The following is a 22,411-nucleotide window of genomic DNA, read 5'->3' on the forward strand; positions in this document are numbered from 1 at the left end:
GGAGGGTGTTACTAACCTACTAACCTGGTTCTAGCTAGTGGAGGGTGTTAATAACCTACTAACCTGGTTCTAGCTAGTGGAGGGTGTTAATAACCTACTAACCTGGTTCTAGCTAGTGGAGGGTGTTAATAACCTACTAACCTGGTTCTAGCTAGTGGAGGGTGTTAATAATCTACTAACCTGGTTCTAGCTAGTGGAGGGTGTTAATAACCTGCTAACCTGGTTCTAGCTAGTGGAGGGTGTTACTAACCTACTAACCTGGTTCTAGCTAGTGGAGGGTGTTAATAATCTACTAACCTGGTTCTAGCTAGTGGAGGGTGTTAATAACCTGCTAACCTGGTTCTAGCTAGTGGAGGGTGTTACTAACCTACTAACCTGGTTCTAGCTAGTGGTGGTGTTACTAACCTGCTAACCTGGTTCCAGCTGTCTGGAGGCTGTGAGCTAGTGGTGGTGTTACTAACCTGCTAACCTGGTTCTAGCTAGTGGAGGGTGTTACTAACCTACTAACCTGGTTCTAGCTAGTGGTGGTGTTACTAACCTGCTAACCTGGTTCCAGCTGTCTGAGGCTGTGAACTAGTGGTGGTGTTACTAACCTACTAACCTGGTTCTAGCTGTCTGAGGCTGTGAACTAGTGGTGGTGTTACTAACCTACTAACCTGGTTCTAGCTAGTGGAGGGTGTTACTAACCTGCTAACCTGGTTCCAGCTGTCTGGAGGCTGTGAGCTAGTGGTGGTGTTACTAACCTACTAACCTGGTTGTAGCGGTCTGGAGGGTGTTACTAACCTACTAACCTGGTTGTAGCTGTCTGGAGGCTGTGAGCTAGTGGAGGGTCTTAATAACCTACTAACCTGGTTCCAGCTAGTGGAGGGTGTTACTAACCTACTAACCTGGTTCTAATGGTCTGGAGGGTGTTACTAACCTGCTAACCTGGTTCTAGCTGTCTGGAGGCTGTGAGCTAGTGGTGGTGTTACTAACCTGCTAACCTGGTTCCAGCTAGTGGAGGGTGTTACTAACCTGCTAACCTGGTTCCAGCTGTCTGGAGGCTGTGAGCTAGTGGTGGTGTTACTAACCTACTAACCTGGTTCTAGCTAGTGGAGGGTGTTACTAACCTACTAACCTGGTTCTAGCTAGTGGAGGGTGTTAATAACCTACTAACCTGGTTCTAGCTAGTGGAGGGTGTTAATAACCTACTAACCTGGTTCTAGCTAGTGGAGGGTGTTAATAATCTACTAACCTGGTTCTAGCTAGTGGAGGGTGTTAATAACCTGCTAACCTGGTTCTAGCTAGTGGAGGGTGTTACTAACCTACTAACCTGGTTCTAGCTAGTGGAGGGTGTTAATAATCTACTAACCTGGTTCTAGCTAGTGGAGGGTGTTAATAACCTGCTAACCTGGTTCTAGCTAGTGGAGGGTGTTACTAACCTACTAACCTGGTTCTAGCTAGTGGTGGTGTTACTAACCTGCTAACCTGGTTCCAGCTGTCTGGAGGCTGTGAGCTAGTGGTGGTGTTACTAACCTGCTAACCTGGTTCTAGCTAGTGGAGGGTGTTACTAACCTACTAACCTGGTTCTAGCTAGTGGTGGTGTTACTAACCTGCTAACCTGGTTCCAGCTGTCTGAGGCTGTGAACTAGTGGTGGTGTTACTAACCTACTAACCTGGTTCTAGCTGTCTGAGGCTGTGAACTAGTGGTGGTGTTACTAACCTACTAACCTGGTTCTAGCTAGTGGAGGGTGTTACTAACCTGCTAACCTGGTTCCAGCTGTCTGGAGGCTGTGAGCTAGTGGTGGTGTTACTAACCTGCTAACCTGGTTCTAGCTAGTGGTGGTGTTACTAACCTACTAACCTGGTTCCAGCTGTCTGGAGGCTGTGAGCTAGTGGTGGTGTTACTAACCTACTAACCTGGTTCCAGCTAGTGGAGGGTGTTACTAACCTGCTAACCTGGTTCCAGCTGTCTGGAGGCTGTGAACTAGTGGAGGGTGTTACTAACCTGCTAACCTGGTTCTAGCTAGTGGAGGGTGTTACTAACCTGGTTCCAGCTGTCTGAGGCTGTGAGCTAGTGGTGGTGTTACTAACCTGCTAACCTGGTTCCAGCTGTCTGGAGGCTGTGAGCTAGTGGAGGGTGTTACTAACCTGGTTGTAGCGGTCTGGAGGGTGTTACTAACCTGCTAACCTGGTTCCAGCTGTCTGGAGGCTGTGAGCTAGTGGTGGTGTTACTAACCTACTAACCTGGTTCTAGCTAGTGGAGGGTGTTAATAACCTACTAACCTGGTTCTAGCTAGTGGAGGGTGTTAATAACCTACTAACCTGGTTCTAGCTAGTGGAGGGTGTTAATAACCTACTAACCTGGTTCTAGCTAGTGGAGGGTGTTAATAACCTACTAACCTGGTTCTAGCTAGTGGAGGGTGTTACTAACCTACTAACCTGGTTCTAGCTAGTGGAGGGTGTTACTAACCTACTAACCTACTAACCTGGTTCTAGCTAGTGGTGGTGATACTAACCTACCAACCTGGTTCCAGCTGTCTGGAGGCTGTGAACTAGTGGTGGTGTTACTAACCTACTAACCTGGTTCTAGCTAGTGGAGGGTGTTAATAACCTGCTAACCTGGTTCCAGCTGTCTGAGGCTGTGAGCTAGTGGTGGTGTTACTAACCTGCTAACCTGGTTCCAGCTGTCTGGAGGCTGTGAACTAGTGGTGGTGTTACTAACCTGCTAACCTGGTTCCAGCTGTCTGGAGGCTGTGAACTAGTGGTGGTGTTACTAACCTGCTAACCTGGTTCCAGCTGTCTGGAGGCTGTGAGCTAGTGGTGGTGCTGCTGGACGTCTCTGCGGGCGGAGTTGAGGAGCTCAGCGTCCGTTGCGGTCAGACGGTGGAGCTGGTGGAGCGCAGCTCAGAACGCCCCGGGTGGTGTCTGGCCCGGACCACCGACCCCTCGCCCCCACAGGTGATAGTAGTGCTCAGAGTACTGGTGCTGTAGTAGTACTGTAGTAGTACTGTAGTAGTACTGATGGTAACATGTCATGTGTTGGTTTCAGGACGGCCTGGTGCCCCTCAGCGCCCTCTGTCTGTCTCACTCCCACAGTGCAGCCGACATGGACGCCCTGCTGCCCCCCTCCTCCTCCACCGGTAACAACACTTCCTGTCAATAGCATGTCACTTCCTGTTAAACATCCTCCACGTGCATGTGCCTGTGTGTTTGTGTTCATGTGAAGTGGTTTCTGTCAAATATTGAACACTCCCAGAGAGAGAGAGAGACCTGATAAGACTACTTAGTTCTGTTCTTAATCTGTCAACTTGTTTAGCAAACCTGAGACACACACACACACACACACACACACACACACACACACACACACACACACACACACACACACACACACACACACACACACACACACACACACACACATTCAAACATGTGGTTTTCCAGAGTTAACCATTAAGCAGTTGGAGTCTCAACAGGAATCCAAAGTTGAACATCCTGTGTGTGTGTGTGTGTGTGTGTGTGTGTGTGTGTGTGTGTGTGTGTGTGTGTGCGTAGATACATAACTATTGTTTTCCTGTAGATCTCCTAGTAGGTAGCCCCCCCCCCTCACACACACACCCTCTCTCCAGCTCCTCCTACTGGGAGTTCTTTGGGCGACTTTAAATTAGAGCTTTCACTGTGAAGGTAGTGAAGGTCTGTAAGGAGCTAGGAGGCTAGGGTAGGGAAGGTCTGTAAGGAGCTAGGAGGCTAGGGTAGTGAAGGTCTGTAAGGAGCTAGGAGGCTAGCTGTAGTGGTAGGGCTCAGTGCTAGGGGTTCCGGTTGAATTTTGAAGGTTAAACGTTTAGGGTTCAAGGTCAGAGCTAAGGGTTCAGGCAATGGGGTTAGGGTGGGGGCGAGTGAGGGGAAGAGGTGCATGCTGGGATTGTTCTACTGTCTGGATGCATAGAGATGGACTGGAGACAGGTGGGTGTCTGTCTGTCTGTCTGTCTGTCTGTCTGTCTGTCTGTCTGTCTGTCTGTCTGTCTGTCTCTCTTTTCACTGTTTTATTCAACCAGGGTTGTTACTTTATGAATAACGTAACTGTGTGTGTGTGCGTGTGTGTGTGTGTGTGTGTGTGTGTGTGTGTGTGTGTGTGTGTGTGTGTGTGTGTGTGTGTGTGTGTGTGTGTGTGTGTGTAGAGGCTACCTCTCTCTCTAGCTCAGAGGGTTGTGCTGTGATCCAGGCCGGACCTCCAGGTCAGTATCTCTCCACTGTGTGTGTGTGTGTGTGTGGTCCTCTCCACTGTGTGTGTGTGTGGTCCTCTCCACTGTGTGTGTGTGTGTGTGTGTGTGTGTGTGTGTGTGTGTGTGTGTGTGTGTGTGTGTGTGTGGTCCTCTCCACTGTGTGTGTGTGTGGTCCTCTCCACTGTGTGTGTGTGTGTGTGTGGTCCTCTCCACTGTGTGTGTGTGTGGTCCTCTCCACTGTGTGTGTGTGTGTGGTCCGCTCCACTGTGTGTGTGTGTGTGTGTGTGGTCCTCTCCACTGAGTGTGTGTTTGTGTTCAGCTGCTGTGGTGAGTGGCGGCGCTGCACCAACAGGGGGCAGCACCGCCTCCCCGGGCCCCAAACGCAGCGGCAGCAGCAGCTCTGGAACAGGAAACACACTGAAGGTAACACACCTAACAACAACAACAACAACAACAACAACAACAACAACAACAACAACTAATGACAACAAGCTAACATCAACCACAGATACCCTAGAACAATAACTAATGACAACAAACTAACATCAACCACAGATACCCTAGAACAGGGGTGCCCAACCTTTTTTGACCCAAGATCTACTTTTCAAGTAGCCAACCTCCCGAGATCTACCAGCAAACCTACCTTCAAGCGGGGGGGGGGGGGGGGGGTTCATTCCGCACGGCACCTTCTCAACGATAATCAATGATCTTCCTCCCACTCAGGGTGAAAATGGTAGGTCTTAGCTCGTTTCCCCTCAGCCATGCCAACGTTTAGGAGTGTGTAACTACTGTTGACGGCTTTCAACTGCTGTTGACGGCTTTCAACTGCTGTTGACAGCGCATGCGCTACCGCGCGTATATGTGCCGCGCAAATTTTATTTTATTAAAAAAAATTATAATTATAATTTTTTTTTTTTCACCCCTCGCGATCGACTTGGGATCTGTCGGCGATCGACTGGTAGATCGCGATCGACTGGTTGGGCACCCCTGCCCTAGAACAATAACTAATGACAACAAGCTAACATCAACCACAGATACCCTAGAACAATAACTAATGACAACAAACTAACATCAACCACAGATACCCTAGAACAATAACTAATGACAACAAGCTAACATCAACCACAGATACCCTAGAACAATAACTAATGACAACAAACTAACATCAACCACAGATACCCTACATCAGGCCTATTCAACTAGCGGCCCGTGGGCCAAATGCGGCCCCTCTTACTTTTTTTCTGGCCCGCAAGAGGTTGCATGCAAAAAATAAATAAAATAAAGGAGAAACATAGTTGCATGCAAATCAGGTTTCTGTGTGTAGCCGGTGATACTAGCCAGTATCAGTCACCCACAATCAGGAACTGGCATCACTTATTCCTACAATGTTTGGCTCAACCGATACGTGTGAGTCTAGCTTTTCTCATATGAATGCCATCAGAACAAGGGCACGTTGCTCCATGACCTATGAGAAGCTGCATGAGTGTCTCAGCATGAGCCAAACTAGGCAAACAAGGCAGTGCAATCCTTCTCACTGACTCACTGGCTCAAAATGTCTCATATGTACAGTAGCTCTGTTTTGTGACGATTCAAACAACATTGTTGAATTCTAAATACGTGTCCAAAATATGTGAGAACAAAATCTTCTATAATGATACGATTAAAAGAGAAGAAGGAAGGAATGCGTCTGACAAGTTTATTCCACGTAATAGTACTATATATATTAAGTTAACACTACTTTAAGTATGATTTATTTGTAGCGATTCATTCACGTAGTTTTACTCTGTGTGGCCCATGAACCCCCAGTGGTTTTCCTTTTCGGCCCACTTGTTAAGGAGGTTGAATATCCCTACCCTAGAACAATAACTAATGACAACAAGCTAACATCAACCACAAATACCCTAGCGCTCATCAAATAACCCATAAATTATGTTCACTATGTTAATATAATCATTGTAAGGTTCACTATGCTAATTTAATCATTGTAAGATTCATCTCATCTCATCATCTCATTTTCGACCGCTTATCCGGGGTCGGGTCGCGGGGGGAGCAGCTCAAGCAGGGGGCCCCAGACTTCCCTTTCCCGGGCCACATTGACCAGCTCTGACGGGGGGATCCCGAGGCGTTCCCAGGCCAGTGTTGAGATATAATCTCTCCACCTAGTCCTGGGTCTTCCCCGAGGTCTCCTCCCCACTGGACGTGCCTGAAACACCTCCCAAGGAAGGCGCCCAGTGGGCATCCTTACCAGATGCCCGAACCACCTCAGCTGACTCCTTTCTAAGTAAAGGAGCAGCGGCTCTAATCCGAGTTCCTCACGGATGGCTGAGCTTCTCACCCTATCCCTAAGGGAGACGCCAGCCACCCTTCTGAGAAAACTCATCTTGGCCGCTTGTACCCGCGATCTCGTCCTTTCGGTCATCACCCAGCCCTCATGACCATAGGTGAGGATAGGAACGAAGATCGACCGGTAGATCGAGAGCTTTGCCTTGCGGCTCAGCTCTCTTTTCGCTACAACGGTGCGGTAAAGCGAACGCAATACCGCCCCCGCTGCTCCGATTCTCCGGCCAATCTCACGCTCCATAGTACCCTCACTCGCGAACAAGACCCCGAGGTACTTGAACTCCTTCACTTGGGCTTTGTAAGATTCACTATGTTAATACAATCATTGTAAGGTTCACTATGTTAATACAATCATTGTAAGGTTCACTATGTTAATATAATCATTGTAAGTTTCACTATGTTAATACAATCATTGTAAGGTTCACTATGCTAATATAATCATTGTAAGGTTCACTATGTTAATATAATCATTGTAAGGTTCACTATGTTAATATAATCATTGTAAGTTTCACTATGTTAATATAATCATTGTAAGGTTCACTATGTTAATATAATCATTGTAAGGTTCACTATGTTAATATAATCATTGTAAGGTTCACTATGTTAATATAATCATTGTAAGGTTCACTATGTTAATATATTGATTGTAAGGTTCACTATGTTAATACAATCATTGTAAGGTTCACTATGTTAATATAATCATTGTAATGTTCACTATGTTAATATAATCATTGTAAGGTTCACTATGCAAATATATTTATTGTAAGGTTCACTTCCGTGTTATGATACTAAGTGAAGTATTTCTTATTTAGTCGGTATACTGTGTTGTGATTGGCTAGCGGTGGCTGACAGCCCGGTGTACTGTGTTGTGATTGGCTAGCGGTGGCTGACAGCCCGGTATACTGTGTTGTGATTGGCTAGCGGTGGCTGACCAGTCCGGTATACTGTGTTGTGATTGGCTAGCGGTGGCTGACCAGTCCGGTGCGCAGGTTGAGTCAGGGTAAGGCTGATGCCCAAAAGAAACCACCAATCAGCTCGCGGCGGAGGGACCACAGACCAGAACTGACCACGCCCCTCACAGCAACCACCAACTCGGTACGACTCACTCACTCACACACAAGCACACACTCACACACAAGCACACACTCACACACACACTCACACACACAAACTGTCTGTCTCCAGAAGGGTCGGCGTGACGATTCGGTCCAGAGTGGAGGAGAGGAGGAGCAGGAGGAGCAGGAGGAGGACCCCAGCACACCCCTCCCGCCCCCCATGGAGATCATCATGGACCCAAACACTCCCCAGGTAACTAGCCCCGTAACTACACCTGTAACTAGCCCCGTAACTACACCTGTAACTACACCCGTAACTACCCACGTAACTACACCTGTAACTACCCCCGTAACTACCCCTGTAACTACACCCGTAACTACACCTGTAACTACACCTGTAACTACCCCCGTAACTACCCCCGTAACTACCCCCATAACTACACCCCTAACTACCCCCGTAACTACACCTGTAACTACACCTGTAACTACACCTGTAACTACACCTGTAACTACCCCCGTAACTACCCCCGTAACTACACCCGTAACTACACCTGTAACTACCCCCGTAACTACCCCCGTAACTACCCCCATAACTACACCCCTAACTACCCCCGTAACTACACCTGTAACTACACCTGTAACTACACCCGTAACTACCCCCCTAACTACCCCCGTAACTACCCCCCTAACTACCCCCGTAACTACACCCCTAACTACCCCCGTAACTACCCCCGTAACTACACCTGTAACTACACCCCTAACTACCTCCGTAACTACACCCGTAACTACACCCGCAACTACCCCTGTAACTACACCTGTAACTACCCCCGTAACTACACACGCAACTACACCCCCAACTACCCCCGTAACTACACCCCTAACTACACCCCCAACTACCCTCGTAACTAGCCCCGTAACTACCCCCGTAACTACACCCCCAACTACCCCCGTAACTACACCTGTAACTACACCTGTAACTACACCCCCAACTACCCCCGTAACTACCCCCGTAACTACCCCCGTAACTAGCCCTGTAACTACCCCCGTAACTACACCTGTAACTACCCCCGTAACTAGCCCTGTAACTACCCCCGTAACTACACACGCAACTACACCTGTAACTACACCTGTAACTACACCTGTAACTACACACAGGTGTAACTAGACCTGTAACTTCACCTGTAACTAGACCTTTAACTACACCTGTAACTAGACCTGTAACTACACCTGTAACTAGACCCGTAACTACACCTGTAACTACACCTGTAACTACACACAGGTGTAACTACACCTGTAACTAGACCTGTAACTTCACCTGTAACTACACCTGTAACTACCCCTGTAACCACACCCGTAACTACACCTGTAACTAGACCTGTACTGGACTGGGGGTACAATGGTCTGGTACGAGTTCACGGGTAGCGGGTTGCGGGTTTGACTGCCTTTCCATGGCACTTTCGCGGGTAAAAGGTTGTGAAAACACTGGCTACGGGTTGCCTGGAATGCACCATAAGTATCATATACTTTAGCAACATGTTGTGTTATGAAGTGATGTTGCATCCGGTAGAGAAGGTACACCTGCAAGTTTATTTAAAACATATCATTCTTATCTCTCTGTCTCTCTGTCTCTCTCTCCCCCCCTCCCTCCCTCCCTCCCTCTCAGGCTCTAGAATCGGACCAGAGCTCCAACGAGTCGGACACTGAGCAGCGGAACAAGGCCATGAGAGGACGCATGTAGGACACACACATGGAATGTTACTGTACGATATTAGCTGGTCCTGATCCACATTAATGCGTGTTTGTGTTTGTGTTCAGGTTTGTGGTCAGTGAGCTTGTCCAATCAGAAAAGGACTATGTGAAAGATCTGGGCGTGATCGTTGAGGTGAGAATGATATCTCCATTAGCCAATCAGAAGCAGCCTCAGACATAGTGTTATTATCAGTTAAATATAACCTTGTGTCTCTCTCTGTCTCCCTTTCCCTGTCTCTGTCTCTGTCTCTGTCTCTGTCTCTGTCTCTGTCTCTCTCTCTCTCTCTCTCTCTCTCTCTCTCTCTCTCTCTCTCTCTCTCTCTCTCTCTCTCTCTCTCTCTCTCTCTCTCTCTCTCTCTCTCTCTCTCTCTCTCTCTCTCTCTCCCTCTCTCCCTCCCTCCAGGGGTTTATGTCCCGTCTCGAGGTTAGGGGAACCCCAGAGAGCATGAGAGGGAAAGACAAGATCGTGTTTGGAAACGTCCACCAGATCTACGACTGGCACCGAGAGTCAGTGCACACACAAGCTAGACAAACACACATGCGCAAGCACATATACTCTCATACACACGTGTAATATTCTCATGTCTGTGTGTGTGTGTGTGCGTAGTTTCTTCCAGGTGGAGTTGGAACGTTGTCTCCAGGATCAAGACCTGCTGGCCGAACTGTTCATTAAACATGTGGGTACCTGTCTGTCTGTCTGGCTACCTGTCTGTGGGTCTGTCTGTCTGGCTACCTGTCTGTCGGTCTGTCTGTCTGGCTACCTGTCTGTGGGTCTGTCTGTCTGGCTACCTGTCTGTGGGTCTGTCTGTCTGGCTACCTGTCTGGCTGGCTGGCGGTCTGTCTGGCTAGCTGTCTGTCTGACAGAGTGTGTGTCTGGCTAGCTGTCTGTCTGACAGAGTGTGTGTCTGGCTAGCTGTCTGTCTGACAGAGTGTGTGTCTGGCTAGCTGTCTGTCTGACAGAGTGTGTGTCTGGCTAGCTGTCTGTCTGACAGAGTGTGTGTCTGGCTAGCTGTCTGTCTGACAGAGTGTGTGTCTGGCTAGCTGTCTGTCTGACAGAGTGTGTGTCTGGCTAGCTGTCTGTCTGACAGAGTGTGTGTCTGGCTAGCTGTCTGTCTGTCAGAGTGTGTGTCTGGCTAGCTGTCTGTCTGACAGAGTGTGTGTCTGGCTAGCTGTCTGTCTGACAGAGTGTGTGTCTGGCTAGCTGTCTGTCTGTCAGAGTGTGTGTCTGGCTAGCTGTCTGTCTGACAGAGTGTGTGTCTGGCTAGCTGTCTGTCTGACAGAGTGTGTGTCTGGCTAGCTGTCTGTCTGACAGAGTGTGTGTCTGGCTAGCTGTCTGTCTGACAGAGTGTGTGTATGGCTAGCTGTCTGTCTGACAGAGTGTGTGTCTGGCTAGCTGTCTGTCTGACAGAGTGTGTGTCTGGCTAGCTGTCTGTCTGACAGTGTGTTTCTTGCAGGAGCGTCGTCTTCACATGTACGTGGTTTACTGCCAGAATAAGCCACACTCAGAGTTCCTCGTTATCCAATACGAAAGCTTCTTTGAGGTATGATGTCACTTCCTGTCACCAAAATAGATATTCATCTAAACCGAGCAGAATGTATTCATACCATAATCTTCTGCCTATCTGTCTGCCTGTCTGTCTGTCTGTCTGTCTGTCTGTCTGTCTGTCTGTCTGTCTGTCTGTCTGTCTGTCTGTCTGTCTGTCTGTCTGTCTGTCTGTCTGTCTGTCTGTCTGTCTGTCTGCCTGCCTGTCTGTCTGTCTGTCTGTCTACCTGTCTGTCTGCCTGTCTGTCTACCTGTCTGTCTGCCTGCCTGTCTGTCTGCCTGTCTGTCTACCTGTCTGTGTGCAGGAGATCCAACGGGAGATCAGCTGCAGAATGTCAATCAGCGACTATCTGATCAAACCCGTCCAGAGAATCACCAAATACCAGCTGCTGCTCAAGGTGTGTGTGTGTGTGTGTGTGTGTGTGTGTGTGTGTGTGTGTGTGTGTGTGTGTGTGTGTGTGTGTGTGTGTGTGTGTGTGTGTGTGTACCTGCTGTGTGTGGTTCTGGAACATCAGGTACTGCTGGCACTGGTCCAGACGGCGTTTCTTCAGCGTCCAGAAGTGAAGAACTCTGTTCTCCCTCTGGAGCAGTTCACTTAGAATACCTAGTAGTACACACAGTATACACACAGTATACACCTAGTAGTACACACAGTATACACACAGTATACACCTGGTAGTACACACAGTATACACCTAATAGTATACACACAGTAGTACACACAGTATACACCTAGTAGTACACACAGTATACACCTAGTAGTATACACACAGTAGTACACACAGTGTACACCTTGTAGTAGTGTGTGTGTTCACTGACTGTGTGTGTGTTGTAGGACTTCTTGAAGTACACGTCTAAAGCAGGACTGGATTGTCAGGAGATAGAGGTAAGCCCCGCCCCAACCCTGCCAATCATCATTTAAAGTATATATATACATCGATAATTATATACATTTATTTATCTTATCTGTAACTATATATATCTATATCTATAACAATATCTACTATATCTAACTATAACAATATAAATATCTCTATAACTTCATCTATGATTATATCTTTATCTATTACTATATATTTATCTATATCTATAACTATATCTATATTAAAAACTATAACTATATGAATATATATAGCTATAACTTCATCTATATCTACAACTATATATATCTATATCTATATATATACATAACTATAGATATAAAACGATATATATATATAACTATTTCTATGTATATAAATATAAGAGTATCTCCATCTCTAACTGTGTGTGCGTGCAGAAGGCGGTAGAGTTGATGTCTCTGGTCCCTAAACGGTGCAACGACATGATGAACCTGGGAAGGCTTCAAGGATACGAGGTGACCCGTCTGTCTGTCATGTGTGTGTGTTGATGTGTGTAGATATAAAATCATATGTGGATGTATGTATCTTTATATATATTTATCTATCTTTATTTACATATATATGTGTAGATATATGTGTGCGTGTGTGTATATATATATATTATTGCTGTCAGTTAAACGCGTTATTAACGGCGTTTACGCAAAGCAATTTTAACGGCGTTAATTTTTTTATCGCGCGATTAACGCAATTATTTTATTTTTTTATAAAATCTTTTATTTTTTTATTTTTTTATTTGGCTCAAAGCAAAGCAGCAGTAGCCTGACTGCGATGTTCAAGGCAGTGTGTTTGTATGTTCATCGTTTAATTGCACTATAGGCTTTTTTTTTGTATCTTCCTGCTTTGATCAGTATATGCCAATGTTGTTATCAATGAATAAACATTTGTACAAGGCAAGCCGATGCACTTCACCATGTTGATAAGAGCATTAAAATGAGAAAAACTAATGGGACAAATAAATCAAGGGATATTTAGCATAGAAAAACGATTTGTGAGTTAACTATGACATTAATGCGATTAATCGCGATTAAATATTTTAATCGCTTGACAGCTCTAATATATATATGTATATACATATACATATATATATATATATATATATATATATATGTATGTATATGTATGATTATGTATATTTATGTATTTATTAATGTGTGCGTGCGTCTGTGTGTGTGTGTGTACTGTGTGTGCTGTGTGTGTGTGTGTGTGTGTGTGTGTGTGTGTGTGTGTGTGTGTGTGTGTGTGTGTGTGTGTGTGTGTGTGTGTGTGTGTGTGTGTGTAGGGGAAGCTGACCTCCCAGGGGAAGCTGTTAGAACAGGACACTTTCGGGGTTTTGGAACAAGACAGCGGCGTTCTGTCGCGCAGCAAAGAGCGGAGGATCTTCCTCTTCGAACACGTCGTCATCTTCAGCGAGATCCTCCACAAGGGCTCGACGACACCTGGGTACCGGTACCAGAACAGCATCAAGGTACTGGTACTCACTCTCAACACTGGTATAGCATCGAGGTACTGGTCCTCACTCTCAACACTGGTATAGCATCGAGGTACTGGTCCTCACTCTCAACACTGGTATAGCATCGAGGTACTGGTACTCACTCTCAACACTGGTATAGCATCGAGGTACTGGTACTCACTCTCAACACTGGTATAGCATCAAGGTACTGGTCCTCACTCTCAACACTGGTATAGCATCAAGGTACTGGTCCTCACTCTCAACACTGGTATAGCATCGAGGTACTGGTCCTCACTCTCAACACTGGTATAGCATCGAGGTACTGGTACTCACTCTCAACACTGGTATAGCATCGAGGTACTGGTCCTCACTCTCAACACTGGTATAGCATTGAGGTACTGGTACTCACTCTCAACACTGGTATAGCATCGAGGTACTGGTCCTCACTCTCAACACTGGTATAGCATCGAGGTACTGGTACTCACTCTCAACACTGGTATAGCATCGAGGTACTGGTACTCACTCTCAACACTGGTATAGCATCAAGGTACTGGTCCTCACTCTCAACACTGGTATAGCATCGAGGTACTGGTCCTCACTCTCAACACTGGTATAGCATCGAGGTACTGGTCCTCACTCTCAACACTGGTATAGCATCAAGGTACTGGTACTCACTCTCAACACTGGTATAGCATCAAGGTACTGGTCCTACACTATCATATGTATAAGGTATATAATGTGTATAATGTTTATGTGTAAGTATATACTAAATGTATATATAACGTGTTATACATATTTATATGTATAACGTGTGTATATAATGTGTCTTTATAATGTGTGTATATATAATGTGTATATAATTTGTATATATATTATGTAAATATAATGTATTTATAAAGTATATGTAGAAGTTCTATGTATAACGTTTATATAGTGTACATTTATAAGGTATATTAGGTGTACAACGTTTATATAGTGTGCATGTATAAGGTATATAAGATTTATACTGTACATGTATAAGCTATATAAGGTGTATAAGGTTTGTAACTTTTATCTAGAGTACATCAGGGACGGGCCGCATACGGCCCGCATCCTCACTCAGTCAGGCCCGCGCGTCATTTTTATTTAATAAAAAAAATAATAATCGAGTTACAGAAAACTTGGTTAAGAAAGAAGAAAAGCAGAGTATCTGTTCATAGAATTCAAAGGCAAACCCATGTGTCTAGTTTGCTTAGAAACGTTATCAGTAATGAAAGATTTCCACTGAAGTCGCCACTCGCCACTACAACTGCCCTGAAGTGAATATCATGCTTGTTGGGTTTGAGTTCATTGAGTTGTTGCACTTAATGTTGAGCCACTGTTTTTCAGTTTTGTTGCTTCATTGAATGATGATGTATGTGAGCCCTTTGCACTGATCAAAATACTAACCAATCATGTGGCTGTTTGAGCATGGAAAACATGAAATTAATGTATGTTGGTTCAATCAACATACCATACATAGGTTATGAATCTGGAAGATTTTGTAGGTAGTGGCCATCCCTAAAATTCACCAGAATACAGGAAATCATATCCAACAAATTCAAAAATGGGTATCTTCTCTCAGTTTACGTCTAGTTGAAGTGCACAGTCACATGTCCCTATGATGGTGATGATGAAGAATTTGGCCCTCTTTATCATGAAAGTTGCCCATCCCTGGTGTACATGTATAAGGTATATAAGGTTTATATAGTGTACATGTATAAGGTTTATAAGGTAGATAAGGTTTATATAGTCTACAACTATACGGTATATAACGTATATAAGGTTTATATAGTGTACATGTATAAGGTTTATAAGGTTTATATAATGTGCATTTATAAGGTATATTTGGTTTATATAGTGTACATGTATAGGTATATAAAATGTTTATAGTGTACTGTACATGTATAAGGTATATAACATATACAAGGTTTATATAGTGTACAAGTATAAGGTATACAGTATAAGGTATATATAAGGTAAGTAAGGTTTATAGTGTGTATGTATAAGGTATATAATGTTTATACAGTGTTCATGTATAAGGTATATTAGTTTTATAGTGTACATGTTTAAGATATATAAGGTAGTGTACATGTATAACGTATATAACGTTAAATAGTGTACATGTAAAAGGTATATCTAAGGTATATAAGGTTTATATAGTGTACATGTATAAGGTTTATAAGGTATATAAGGTTTATATAGTCTACAACTATACGGTATATAACGTGTATAGATAAGGTATATAAGGTTTAGATAGTGTATATATATAAGGTCTATATGGTGTACATGTATAAGGTTTATAAGGTCTATACGTGTACTGTTTAAGGTCCATACGGTCTATACGGTGTAGTTTAAGGTCCATAAGGTCTATACGGTGTAGTTTAAGGTCCATAAGGTCTATACAGTATAGTTTAAGGTCCATAAGGTCTATAGGTGTAGTTTAAGGTCCATAGGGTCTATAGGTGTAGTTTAAGGTCTATAAGGTCTATAAGTGTAGTTTAAGGTCCATAAGGTCTATAGGTGTAGTTTAAGGTCCATAAGGTCTATACGGTGTAGTTTAAGGTCCATAAGGTCTATACAGTGTAGTTTAAGGTCCATAAGGTCTATACGGTGTTGTTTAAGGTCCATAAGGTCTATAGGTGTAGTTTAAGGTCTATAGGTATAGTTTAAGGTCCATAAGGTCTATACGGTGTAGTTTAAGGTCCATAAGGTCTATAGGTGTACTGTTTAAGGTCCATATGGTCTATATGTGTAGTTTAAGGTCCATAAGGTCTATAGGTGTAGTTTAAGGTCCATAAGGTCTATACGGTGTAGTTTAAGGCCCATAAGGTCTATAGGTGTAGTTTAAGGTCCATAAGGTCTATAGGTGTAGTTTAAGGTCCATAAGGTCTATACGGTGTAGTTTAAGGTCCATAAGGTCTATACGGTGTTGTTTAAGGTCCATAAGGTCTAAAGGTGTAGTTTAAGGTCCATAAGGTCTATACGGTGTAGTTTAAGGCCCATAAGGTCTATAGGTGTAGTTTAAGGTCCATAAGGTCTATAGGTGTAGTTTAAGGTCCATAAGGTCTATACGGTGTAGTTTAAGGCCCATAAGGTCTATAGGTGTAGTTTAAGGTCCATAAGGTCTAAAGGTGTAGTTTAAGGTCCATAAGGTCTATAGGTGTAGTTTAAGGTCCATAAGGTCTATACGGTGTAGTTTAAGGCCCATAAGGTCTATAGGTGTAGTTTAAGGTCCATAAGGTCTATAGGTGTAGTTTAAGGTCCATAAGGTCTATAGGTGTAGTTTAAGGTCCATAAGGTCTATAGGTGTAGTTTAAGGTCCATAAGGTCTATACGGTGTAGTTTAAGGTCCATAAGGTCTATAGGTGTAGTTTAAGGTCCATAAGGTCTATAGGTGTAGTTTAAGGTCCATAAGGTCTATAGGTGTAGTTTAAGGTCCATAAGGTCTATAGGTGTAGTTTAAGGTCCATAAGGTCTATACGGTGTAGTTTAAGGTCCATAAGGTCTATAGGTGTAGTTTAAGGTCCATAAGGTCTATACGGTGTAGTTTAAGGTCCATAAGGTCTATAGGTGTAGTTTAAGGTCCATAAGGTCTATACGGTGTAGTTTAAGGTCCATAAGGTCTATAGGTGTAGTTTAAGGTCCATAAGGTCTATACGGTGTAGTTTAAGGTCCATAAGGTCTATAGGTGTAGTTTAAGGTCCATAAGGTCTATAGGTGTAGTTTAAGGTCCATAAGGTCTATACGGTGTAGTTTAAGGTCCATAAGGTCTATAGGTGTAGTTTAAGGTCCATAAGGTCTATACGGTGTAGTTTAAGGTCCATAAGGTCTATAGGTGTAGTTTAAGGTCCATAAGGTCTATAGGTGTAGTTTAAGGTCCATAAGGTCTATAGGTGTAGTTTAAGGTCCATAAGGTCTATAGGTGTAGTTTAAGGTCTACCTGACGTCCCTGTAGGTCAGCATGCTGGCGCTGCAGGACTCCGTGGACCCCGACCAGGACCCCGACCGGCTCCAGTTCGTGTTGTGGTCTCGGGGGTCGGAGGAGCGCTTCACCCTGCAGGCCTCGGCCGCCTCCGTCAGGACCAGCTGGGTGGAGCACCTCAGCCAGCTGGTGGAGGCCCAGAGGGACTTCCTGTCAGGTGACACACCGCATACTGCACTGCACCGTACACTGCACTACACTACACTACACTACACCATACACTACACCACACAATACACTACACAATACACCATACACACTACACTACACTACACAAAACACGCTACACAATACACTACTAGGGGTGTGACGATACACTCAGCTCACGAGACGAGACGAGACACGATATTGGGTTCACGAGAACGAGACGAGACGAGATTTTAAGAAAACTATGACAAAATATAAGACTGGACCAACAGACTTTTATTAAACCGAGTCGCGCATGCATTTTGAAATGCTTTATTATAACTCTTTACATGCATGAAATTGAAACTAAAACTAAAATTTATAAAAGTTAAAGCAAAATAAATTAAATTAAATAATTCTCTTTTTTTCAAGTGCAAACAATATTATGTGCAAAATCAAATCAAAGTACCAAAAATGCTGTCAAACAAATGATTTAAAAGTGGCGTGGGTATTTTCCGACGTCATTATGGCAGTCTTTAGCTGTGTTCGAAATCGTTCCCTATACACTCACTCACTATTCCCTACATAGTGTTCATGACATAGTGCACTACATAGGGAACGAACAAACGAGAATTCAGACACTACGCTGAACATTTCTAAACGTCATTTGCGTCAGTAAGTGCGCCGGGTATTTGTGTGACGCAGACAGATGCGCCCACATCATGTAAACAAACCGGGCACTCACGAGGAAAGCTGGAGGTTGTATTGATGTTGAATGTTACATTTCCTTGTTCTAGTTTTTTGTAGTTGACATTTCTAAATGAAAGCCGGAGACTCCATCATGTATTCGTTTTCGCGTTTATTCAGCTTCTTCTTCTTCTCCGGAAAGACATGACCGCATTGCATTGTGGTATACGGGAGTAACATGTAGGGAACATCGTATGTACACTAAAATTGTGGGTATTTTAAGTGCACTATATAGTCCATGAAATTAACCACTGAGAATTCGAACACCACTACAAAATGGCGAGCACCATATATAGTGCACTATATCCGTGATAGGGAACGATTTCGAACACAGCTTATGGCTGCTTCCCCTGCTTCCCCTCCTTCTCCTCCTCTTCTAATTTTCCTTCTCCTTCTTTAAGTTCTGGCAGTCTAGACGACACGTAGCAAAGGCGCATTACTGCCCCCACAGGGCAGAAATAGAAGTTTGGATGGCTCACAAATCTCGCGAGACAGATTTTTAACGCGACGGGTAATATCGTCGAGTTTAATCTCGCAAGATCTCGTGGCACGAGATCTCGTCACACCCCTATACACTACACTACACTACACTTCACAATACACTATGCTGCATTACACTATGCTACACAATACACTACACTAGCTACACACACTACACTACACTGGAGTCTTCCTAGGACAGCCAGTTTTGATGATGAATGTGTGTGTGTGTGTGTGTGTGTGTGTGTGTGTGTGTGTGTGTGTGTGTGTGTGTGTGTGTGTGTGTGTGTGTGTGTGTGTGTGTGTGTGTGTGTGTGTGTGTGTGTGTGTGTAGCTCTCCAGTCCCCTATAGAGTATCAGAGGAAGGAGGGAGTGGTTCCTCGTCCTCTGTCGTCAGGGCGACCGCCCTCTGCACCCCCAACCCCCAATGGCCACGCCCCCCAACCGGACCAGGACACGGACACCCACGAAGACCAGGTACACACGCACACACACACACACACACACACACACACACACACACACACACACACACACACACACACACACGCGCGCGCACACACACATAACATACAAACACACACCAAGAACGCTGTGGATTAATCTAGTTTAATCTGGTCTAATCGGTTTTTATCTGCTTTAATCTGGTTGGTAGGAAGTGCAATCTGGTCTAACCTGGTTTAAAGTAGTGTAATCTGGTTTACCCTGGTTAAAGGTAGTGTAACCTGGTCTAACCTGGTTTAATCTGGTCTACCCTGGATGAAGGCAGTGTAACCTGGTCTAACCTGGTTAAAGGCAGTGTAACCTGGTCTAAGATGGTTTACCCTGGTTAAAGGCAGTGTAACCTGGTCTAACCTGGTTAAAGGCAGTGTGACCTGGTCTAACCTGGTTAAGGCAGTGTAACCTGGTCTACCCTGGTTAAAGGCAGTGTGACCTGGTCTAACCTGGTTAAAGGCAGTGTGACCTGGTCTAACCTGGTTAAAGGCAGTGTAACCTGGTCTAACCTGGTTAAGGCAGTGTAACCTGGTCTACCCTGGTTAAGGCAGTGTAACCTGGTCTACCCTGGTTAAAGGCAGTGTGACCTGGTCTACCCTGGTTAAAGGCAGTGTGACCTGGTCTAACCTGGTTAAAGGCAGTGTAACCTGGTCTACCCTGGTTAAGGCAGTGTAACCTGGTCTACCCTGGTTAAAGGCAGTGTAACCTGGTCTAACCTGGTTAAGGCAGTGTGACCTGGTCTAACCTGGTTAAAGGCAGTGTAACCTGGTCTACCCTGGTTAAAGGCAGTGTAACCTGGTCTAACCTGGTTAAAGGCAGTGTAACCTGGTCTAACCTGGTTAAAGGCAGTGTAACCTGGTCTACCCTGGTTAAAGGCAGTGTGACCTGGTCTACCCTGGTTAAAGGCAGTGTGACCTGGTCTAACCTGGTTAAAGGCAGTGTGACCTGGTCTAACCTGGTTAAAGGCAGTGTGACCTGGTCTAACCTGGTTAAAGGCAGTGTGACCTGGTCTAACCTGGTTAAAGGCAGTGTGACCTGGTCTACCCTGGTTAAAGGCAGTGTAACCTGGTCTAACCTGGTTAAAGGCAGTGTGACCTGGTCTAACCTGGTTAAAGGCAGTGTGACCTGGTCTAACCTGGTTAAAGGCAGTGTGACCTGGTCTAACCTGGTTAAAGGCAGTGTGACCTGGTCTACCCTGGTTAAAGGCAGTGTAACCTGGTCTAACCTGGTTAAAGGCAGTGTGACCTGGTCTACCCTGGTTAAAGGCAGTGTAACCTGGTCTAACCTGGTTAAAGGCAGTGTGACCTGGTCTAACCTGGTTAAAGGCAGTGTAACCTGGTCTAACCTGGTTAAAGGCAGTGTGACCTGGTCTAACCTGGTTAAAGGCAGTGTGACCTGGTCTAACCTGGTTAAGGCAGTGTAACCTGGTCTAAGATGGTCTACCCTGGTTAAAGGCAGTGTGACCTGGTCTACCCTGGTTAAAGGCAGTGTGACCTGGTCTAACCTGGTTAAGGGCAGTGTGACCTGGTCTACCCTGGTTAAAGGCAGTGTAACCTGGTCTAAGATGGTCTACCCTGGTTAAAGGCAGTGTGACCTGGTCTAACCTGGTTAAAGGCAGTGTGACCTGGTCTAACCTGGTTAAAGGCAGTGTGACCTGGTCTAACCTGGTTAAAGGCAGTGTGACCTGGTCTAACCTGGTTAAAGGCAGTGTGACCTGGTCTACCCTGGTTAAAGGCAGTGTACCCTGGTCTAAGATGGTCTACCCTGGTTAAAGGCAGTGTGACCTGGTCTACCCTGGTTAAAGGCAGTGTGACCTGGTCTACCCTGGTTAAGGGCAGTGTGACCTGGTCTACCCTGGTTAAAGGCAGTGTGACCTGGTCTACCCTGGTTAAGGGCAGTGTGACCTGGTCTACCCTGGTTAAGGGCAGTGTGACCTGGTCTACCCTGGTTAAAGGCAGTGTGACCTGGTCTACCCTGGTTAAAGGCAGTGTAACCTGGTCTAACCTGGTTAAAGGCAGTGTGACCTGGTCTACCCTGGTTAAAGGCAGTGTGACCTGGTCTAACCTGGTTAAAGGCAGTGTGACCTGGTCTAACCTGGTTAAAGGCAGTGTAACCTGGTCTACCCTGGTTAAAGGCAGTGTGACCTGGTCTAACCTGGTTAAAGGCAGTGTGACCTGGTCTAACCTGGTTAAAGGCAGTGTGACCTGGTCTACCCTGGTTAAAGGCAGTGTAACCTGGTCTAACCTGGTTAAAGGCAGTGTGACCTGGTCTAACCTGGTTAAAGGCAGTGTAACCTGGTCTAACCTGGTTAAAGGCAGTGTAACCTGGTCTAACCTGGTTAAAGGCAGTGTAACCTGGTCTACCCTGGTTAAAGGCAGTGTGACCTGGTCTAACCTGGTTAAAGGCAGTGTAACCTGGTCTAACCTGGTTAAAGGCAGTGTGACCTGGTCTAAGATGGTTAAAGGCAGTGTAACCTGGTCTAACCTGGTTAAAGGCAGTGTAACCTGGTCTAACCTGGTTAAAGGCAGTGTGACCTGGTCTAACCTGGTTAAAGGCAGTGTAACCTGGTCTAACCTGGTTAAAGGCAGTGTAACCTGGTCTACCCTGGTTAAAGGCAGTGTAACCTGGTCTAACCTGGTTAAAGGCAGTGTAACCTGGTCTAACCTGGTTAAAGGCAGTGTAACCTGGTCTAACCTGGTTAAAGGCAGTGTGACCTGGTCTAACCTGGTTAAAGGCAGTGTAACCTGGTCTAACCTGGTTAAAGGCAGTGTAACCTGGTCTACCCTGGTTAAAGGCAGTGTGACCTGGTCTAACCTGGTTAAAGGCAGTGTGACCTGGTCTAACCTGGTTAAAGGCAGTGTAACCTGGTCTAACCTGGTTAAAGGCAGTGTAACCTGGTCTAACCTGGTTAAAGGCAGTGTAACCTGGTCTAACCTGGTTAAAGGCAGTGTGACCTGGTCTAACCTGGTTAAAGGCAGTGTAACCTGGTCTAACCTGGTTAAAGGCAGTGTAACCTGGTCTACCCTGGTTAAAGGCAGTGTAACCTGGTCTAACCTGGTTAAAGGCAGTGTGACCTGGTCTAACCTGGTTAAAGGCAGTGTAACCTGGTCTAACCTGGTTAAAGGCAGTGTAACCTGGTCTAACCTGGTTAAAGGCAGTGTGACCTGGTCTACCCTGGTTAAAGGCAGTGTGACCTGGTCTAACCTGGTTAAAGGCAGTGTAACCTGGTCTACCCTGGTTAAAGGCAGTGTAACCTGGTCTACCCTGGTTAAAGGCAGTGTAACCTGGTCTAACCTGGTTAAAGGCAGTGTAACCT

The 22,411-nt window shown here is 45.3% G+C and overlaps 1 protein-coding gene across 1 annotated transcript in view; it reads left to right on the top strand.

Moving 5' to 3' along the window:
- LOC132456574 (kalirin-like) overlaps positions 1-22,411 on the top strand; it is a 71,492-nt gene that overhangs the window by 46,367 nt on the left and 2,714 nt on the right. The window contains exons 40-56 of the mRNA XM_060050976.1: positions 2,779-2,940; positions 3,032-3,122; positions 4,161-4,217; positions 4,525-4,628; positions 7,509-7,640; positions 7,731-7,853; positions 9,264-9,334; positions 9,416-9,482; positions 9,753-9,856; positions 9,957-10,026; positions 10,804-10,890; positions 11,198-11,290; positions 11,728-11,778; positions 12,172-12,249; positions 13,074-13,259; positions 17,221-17,404; positions 18,935-19,077. Of these exons, the coding sequence (XP_059906959.1) occupies positions 2,779-2,940; positions 3,032-3,122; positions 4,161-4,217; positions 4,525-4,628; positions 7,509-7,640; positions 7,731-7,853; positions 9,264-9,334; positions 9,416-9,482; positions 9,753-9,856; positions 9,957-10,026; positions 10,804-10,890; positions 11,198-11,290; positions 11,728-11,778; positions 12,172-12,249; positions 13,074-13,259; positions 17,221-17,404; positions 18,935-19,077 (1,803 nt within the window). The remainder of the gene's footprint in view (positions 1-2,778; positions 2,941-3,031; positions 3,123-4,160; positions 4,218-4,524; positions 4,629-7,508; positions 7,641-7,730; positions 7,854-9,263; positions 9,335-9,415; positions 9,483-9,752; positions 9,857-9,956; positions 10,027-10,803; positions 10,891-11,197; positions 11,291-11,727; positions 11,779-12,171; positions 12,250-13,073; positions 13,260-17,220; positions 17,405-18,934; positions 19,078-22,411) is intronic.

The sequence above is a fragment of the Gadus macrocephalus genome, chromosome 4, assembly GCF_031168955.1.
Source record: "Gadus macrocephalus chromosome 4, ASM3116895v1".
NCBI classification, from domain to species: Eukaryota; Metazoa; Chordata; class Actinopteri; order Gadiformes; family Gadidae; genus Gadus; species Gadus macrocephalus.